The sequence below is a fragment of the Bactrocera neohumeralis genome, unplaced genomic scaffold, assembly GCF_024586455.1.
Source record: "Bactrocera neohumeralis isolate Rockhampton unplaced genomic scaffold, APGP_CSIRO_Bneo_wtdbg2-racon-allhic-juicebox.fasta_v2 cluster10, whole genome shotgun sequence".
NCBI classification, from domain to species: Eukaryota; Metazoa; Arthropoda; class Insecta; order Diptera; family Tephritidae; genus Bactrocera; species Bactrocera neohumeralis.
In genome coordinates, this window is record NW_026089623.1 from 7,184,415 (window position 1) to 7,191,287 (window position 6,873).

Sequence of the window (6,873 nt, forward strand, 5' to 3'; positions counted from 1 at the left end):
ACCGCGGATTTCGTTTCTTTTTTCAATAAATTATTCGATATTTTTAATAGTAGTTTCACTGAGGCCATTGTACCCACTAAAAAAGTTTTTATAAGTTCCCCAGAGCAAAATCAGTTTTTAGATGAGGCAGAAAAAGTTTTAAAAACAATTCGGGTCGTAGATGAGTTAGGAAACAACACAACAAATAATTTCAATTTTATTAAGGGGTGGTTAATGAATATTAATAGTTTAAGACGATTGTGGCGATTGCTGTCACACTCAGGATTTCCTTACCTAAAGACAAGACGACTATGTCAGGACAGCTTAGAGCATTTTTTTGGTCAGATTAGAAGTAGGGGAGGTACTAGAGTTACACCTTTCATGTTCTCTAGTTTGCTCTAGTCTGCCTTTAGAACCCGAAGCCACAGTTATTTCAGAACATAGCCATAATGTTCTTCTTAATGTGTGCACAGATTCCATTTTAAGTGACCTTTCTTGGCAGGATTTCCAGGGTTTACCACGGCCCGAACACTCCTTTGTTAGATCCATTACTTTAGATAGTAGTTTAGAAATTAACTTTTTAAAGGAAAATGCTTTTAATTATTTTTGCGGCTACCTTTATTTGAAAATTTTTAAAATGCACACATGCCTCCTGCCATTACCTTATTTAGGAGATGAAATTCCTTCTGATGAATTCATCTTTATACACCAAAATCAGATCGAAAAATGCAACTTAGTGAAGCCGCCTCAAGAATTTGTTGCATTTATTAATAATTTAGAAATAAAATTTGTTGAGGAATTTGACAGAAATTGTCATAAAATAGGATTAGGAGAAATTCTTTTTACTAAATTAAAAGATATTAGGCCCTTCTTGTGTTGTGAAGACTGTGACCCAAAGATAGTTATTGCTCTATTTATTAGAATAAGAATTTATTTTGTGACTAAATTTTTAAATAAAGATTTATCTCTACCCAATTTTAAGAATAAAATTTTGTGTGTTTCTCATTTGTAGTTTTTATCTTACTTTTCTAGTGGTTGCAATGAGCTAAATATTTTATACTAAAATAATACTTTTTAAGCAGATTCGCATTAAGAGGCTCTAAAGTTAGAACGATAAAGAATAGAAAGTTTTTAATTACAAATTAGAATTTGGGGTTTAAATATTGGCGTTTGTATATATAGTACGTTTATTTTTATAGTTTTAAGTATTATACTCGTATAGTATTATTATGTGAAATGAAGTGATATTGTTTTTGTTACTTTTTTTTTATACTATTATACTCGTATATGAATTGTTATCGTTATGTTTTTTTTTTCATTTTTTTTAAGTAAATAAATTTTTAATGGGTGATATAGGCCTACTGGGGAACCGAGCACCCAAAAATAACTTCGGGAACGCGCCATTTTGCATACCTCATAGGTGGTGTGGAAAATGCGAATTGGGTGTTTTATTTAAAATGCCCAAAAAATTGCTTTTTTTCTGATCTGGCCATATTGGAAAATGTTATAAAAAACGCTTATTTTGAGGCGCTCTCACACTGGAATAAGTTTAACATCCCCTTATTCCTGCTAAGTGGGTCGACGTACACAAAAAGCTCTGTCATGCAGTTGTAAGTTTTAAGCCGCCAAGGAAATTTAATGACTAAGTCCAGTGTCACAGCTGCCGAAAAGCCTACTGCTAATTATTTCGAGTATAGTTGATACCATGGAGAATTTTAAATACTGCCATACAGTTTTCCTTGATGCCCGTCAAACATGTGATAAGGTCTGGCATATAGACCTTCCCATGTCTTATTACCTGGTGCTAAAGTCATACTTGCATAACCGGATGTTCTATGTCAGTTGTCGTGATGCTTGATGTCACCAAATTTAGTAATTGTCATTTGGGAAAATTTTAGATAGCATCCCCAGAATTGGGGAATAAATGGGTATGGGCAGATAGAGAATGTCCTCCAGATTAAGAATGTGATATATGCATGCAGGAGACTTATAGTTTCGAAATATTCGCATTTCAAGTCCAAAAAATAATGCACAAGTAAGTCTAAACCGTAATTAAAGTTTTCTTAAATTTGACTTATTTACAGAAATACAAAACGATTGCATGCAAACAAATAACAATTATTGCCATACCCGTGTACTGCAAGCGGATTAAAATAAATTAAATGGAAAAGATGAAATTGCAATTATAGGAAAAAAATAGTTAAGGAAAAGTAATTGTCATCCTCCGTGACATTAATAGTCGATCCAACATCGAGGTCGAACTACTTTTAGCTTTTTAACCCTTTTCTTTCCAACAGCGGGGTGTTCAGAGTTCTTTCGCGTCGTACTATTTTCTGCGGTAAATTTTCTTGTGGGTCTAGTAGGTATTTCTGAAGAAATCTGGTATTAATTTTTAATACATTTTTTTTCAATAAAATGCGAATATGGCAATGCTGGTTTTGCGAAGAAACATGAAATCAACAATTCTTTCTTGAAGGAAATGCAAAGTAATCATTAAATTCATCCTACAATTACAAATCATTAATATAGTTATTTTTTAAATTTTGTATAAAACTTACCAATCTTCATCCATATTCCTTAAATCGTAATGAAAATATTTACATATATACTTACACACATAAGTTTATTTTCTGTTGTTTATTTTCTATTGCGCTTCTAATATGGATCATTCACAATTCGTAACCACCTGTCAGAAATACTTGACTACAGCTCAAGAAATAAAGAATTTTTTTTCTTAAGCAATTACTTAAAACGGACCTTAATTAGTAAATTATAAAAACTATGATTAAATAAATGAGTAAAATCTATTTAGTGATGTCACTTCGAAACATTGCACAATGTTTTTTTAATTAACTGATACTTGTGTGATTGAACAATTAGTTTAACTACACGAATACGCTTTATTGGACGTATTGATATTAAAATAATAAAAACAATTCATTTAGCCATATTTTATTTGACCAACACAAGCTAATAGCTAAATCGTTGACAAATAAAACGCTCTTAGCTTTATTCATATTTTCGCTTGAAAATGAATTATGTTGGCAATGCGGACAAGAACAATCAGCTGATATTCAATTTAGTTTGAAATTTCAAATTTGAACGGAATGGAATATTAATATACTAAACAATAATACATATTATTCATTTGAGGTCTAGAATACAAAAAACTCAAAACAAATGTTCATATTTGTCTTATTTTTTACTTAATACTCATCCAAAAAATCTGTAATTATGGTTTGTTTACACTTTCACCTGTCAAAATGAGGTTTCTCGCTATTGCCAACTACTTTTTGTTGAAAAAAACCTAGCTATTGTAAATGAAAAAAAAAACAACAAGATGAACTGGTAATGCCACTAATTCAATATACAAGCTATGATAGCTTATGATAAGCCAACATAATTATGTTGGCTAAGTCTTCCATGCAAAATAAGCTAATAGTTTAATTTGCTGGTCAAATAAAACACGCCTATTATTGTTCATATGCTGCACTTGTATTCACATAGTGGAGGCCATTTTCTCGATATACTTATTTAGTTTTTAGTAATGATATTTAAATAATAATCTTTAAAATCAAATATTGTGAGGAATAAAAACAAGGTAATGCACTTGTATATGTATGTATTTAGTGATCATTATTATAAACTTGATACTTAAGCGATAAAAAAAATTCATATCAAACAATTCAGGTCCGTTTTAAGTCTGATTAGCAGCCATCTGCAAGTTAAGTTTAGGTTAACTTAACCAAGATTCCTTCTTTCGCTAATACCATGTTCAGACCGACACTTAATCACACGATTTCGGCTGTTGAATGGATTATCCCACTAATCTTAAAAATTTATCAAGATTTCGCCATACAAAAATGACAGTTCCAAATCACTTCATTGAAATGATTTGAAACTGATCCACGCTAAATCTCTCTGTGCGACTCTGATTTTGCGCAATCTACTTGTCAGCACTGGAAATTTTTACATTATCACAGCTGATGCTGAATGCTGAATGTAAACAAACAAGACAAAGAAGACAAAAAAATAAAACTAAAAATTGCCGTTAATTACAAATCAAATTACAAAGTAAAAAAAAATATGGAAAAATCTCAAAAAAAGAAACGAGTTATGTGGAGTGAGGCTGCCGAGGCCGACTTAATCGAGGTGTGGCAACAAAAAATGCCAGAGCTGCGATCAACGCGGAAAAATAACCACATATACGAGGAAATGTCCTGTACGATGCTTTTGGCTGGACACGAATATACGTCCACTGAAATTAAAATTAAATTGCACAATTTTACCAACAAATACAGGTAAGTAATATATTATGAGGTCAATATATAAATTAAATATTTTTTTTATTTTTAGACAAGAAAAGCAGAAAATTGGCCCATCGGGTGGCTCCCCTAGTCGGTGGAAATATTATGAGGCGGTCCACCAAGCAGTAGGTGGTTTCAAAAGTTTTTGTTCCGCCGAACTTGTAGAGGATAGCATTGTGGGTAAGTTTTAAGCGCATTGGAGTAGATTCCAATATTCATAATAAAATGAAAAACGGTTATGGAATGTTTCCTTACACTTTTATTTGTTTCTTCTATTTTCAGTTGACATGGAACCAATTTACATTGAGGACGATACAGAAGGAGAGCCGCCGCTCCCAAGCCCAAGCGATGGACCTTCTACGTCGCGTGGTTGCGCTCGGCCATCGTCAAGCGATGCTGCAAGAAAGAAAAAATCAACAATAACAATAATGGAGGAAATGAAGGATGACTTAATAAAGGCGACTGAGGCGATGAAGGAAGCCGGTGAAAAGCGTCTTTCTCTCCTACAAACATACATAAACGATTCAAAAGAAGTGAAGGATGCTTTCATTGACTTCCTTCGTCGCCAAAAATAGATTTAAAAAAATTTTTTAAGTATTAGTTTTAAGATATATGTACATATATGAATGAATACGAAAATGGTAAATGAATTTAAATATATGAATGAATATGAAAATATATATGTAAATAAAAATAAATGAATACGAAAATGGAAAATGAATATAAATATGTGAATGAATACGAAAATATATATGGAACATATATAAAATACATAAATATCTGTTTTTTTTTTTGTACTGGAATTGAATTATGAGATATGTAAGTATGGATCGGTTGAGATTTAATAATATTTCAAAGTTGAATGTAATAACTCACCGAAATACGAAACGAATGCTTGTCTTATTTCCTCTGCTCTTGGGTTAACATTTCCACAAATGTTAGAGACGTCTTCTGGCAACTGCCGAGATTCGTTTTCGATTTGTTGTGCTGCAATCCACTTTTCGTTAATTTCATCATTTTCCTCATTTAAAAAGTTGTGCAAAACGCAGCACGCTTTTATGACGATTTTCGTGTTGGCCATGTGGTTATCCCAACCTTTTCCAACCCGTCTAAACCTTCCCTTTAAATGACCGAAAGCATTCTCCACCACTCTTCGGCATTTCGAGAGTACATAGTTGAATTTTTTTTATCCAAAGGTTGGTTTACACAAAATGGGTACGGTTTCATCAAATGATCATCAAATTTGAACGCAGAGTCGCCCAACAAAACGACTGGAACATTAACTGACGATATTTGTTTACTCATGTCTTTAAATATAGTAGATTGTGCCAACTCGCATTTTAAAGATGATCTCTCAAATATTGAAGAGTCATTACAACGGCCTGGACTACCAACGTTGATGTATATAAAGCGACATCTATAACATTAAAGAAATACATTAGGTGTTTAAACGAGCTTCATGAAAAAGCTTACCTTGCATCTACTAAAGCCAAAAGAACTATGGAATACCAGCCTTTGTAATTGTAGTAGTCAACAGCATCTTCTGCAGCTGGGCGAACTTCTATATGACAACCATCTAAAACTTAAAAATATATAAAAACTCAAATGTAAAAAATTTAACTTATACCTATAGCTCCTAACACTTGAGGGAAACCCAATGACTCAAAACCATTTAAATATTCGCGCAATTGAATTTCGTTCATTGGGAATTTCTTCAAATACAAAGGCCACAAACAACGCCAGACTTCATGACAGAAATCAATTAGAATGGAGCAGACAGTGCTTTTACCAATTCCGAACATATTTCCAATTGTTCGATATTCTGCAGAAGAGCCAAGAGCATATAAAGCAATAGCAATGCGTTTCTCTAATGGAATTGCTTTGCGGTAGTTGGTATTTTCCTTCTCCAAACCTTTCAACATAATGCACAATTTAATAAAAGAATACCACTTCATTCGGAAGTTGTTTCTAAAAAACGCATCCGAATTCACCTGGCAGTCGACTTCCCAAAACATTTGGCCACGAGTCTAAACTATATACACATTATAAACGAAGTGATAATACCAATATTTATATATGTACTTGCCTTTATCCAAATAGACCTTGTTGACTTCGCTCCATATATACTACACATTTTTAGTGCTAAGTGTTCATACAGCAAACGTTTCCTTGCTAACCGGTTAGAATCAAACAATTCCCAAATTATCTCCATTGAGCGGAGATAATTTAGAAAAAAGAACACAATTTTTATAATAAGGTACGCCATTTCAATGTTTTCCTTTAATAAATGCTTTGATGTTTATGGCTGAATGTCAAAAACATCTGATTTATAAATCACTAACGGCAGTAAGAACACTATTGGGTTATGAAATGCTTAAATGCAATCTAATATTTTAAATTTTCGGTCTGAACATGGTATAAAGAAACTCTTTTGCACCAGAACTTAACTGACAGATGGCTGCTAACCAGACATTAGCAAAGCGCCGATTAGAGATCGTTGCTTACGTTTATAAAATTTTAATTGAAAAGTCTGCATTTTTTATATACATAGTTCAATCTACGTGATAAAATGCGATTTCATATTCCC

At 32.5% G+C, this 6,873-nt stretch overlaps 2 protein-coding genes across 3 annotated transcripts; one reads left to right on the top strand and one right to left on the bottom strand.

Annotated features, from left to right (window-relative positions):
• Positions 1-4,091: 4,091 nt before the first annotated feature.
• Positions 4,092-4,861, top strand: LOC126765160 (myb/SANT-like DNA-binding domain-containing protein 1). The gene is made up of 3 exons (XM_050482741.1): positions 4,092-4,280; positions 4,336-4,466; positions 4,569-4,861. The coding sequence occupies exons 1-3, from the start codon at positions 4,096-4,098 to the stop codon at positions 4,859-4,861; spliced, it is 609 nt and encodes a 202-aa protein (XP_050338698.1). The 5' UTR covers positions 4,092-4,095.
• On the bottom strand, positions 4,523-6,634 carry LOC126765072 (putative nuclease HARBI1). 2 transcript variants are annotated; one of them, XM_050482683.1, is made up of 5 exons: positions 6,373-6,634; positions 5,914-6,313; positions 5,760-5,847; positions 5,163-5,703; positions 4,523-4,682 (listed from the first exon to the last, which is right to left on the bottom strand). In XM_050482683.1, exons 1-4 carry the CDS (start codon positions 6,550-6,552, stop codon positions 5,409-5,411), a joined length of 963 nt encoding a protein of 320 aa, XP_050338640.1. In that variant the 5' UTR covers positions 6,553-6,634; the 3' UTR covers positions 4,523-4,682; positions 5,163-5,408. The 2 variants fall into 2 exon arrangements, with proteins under 2 accessions (XP_050338640.1, XP_050338638.1); XM_050482681.1 differs by having other exon boundaries at positions 5,760-5,862.
• Between the last annotated feature and the right edge of the window lie 239 nt (positions 6,635-6,873).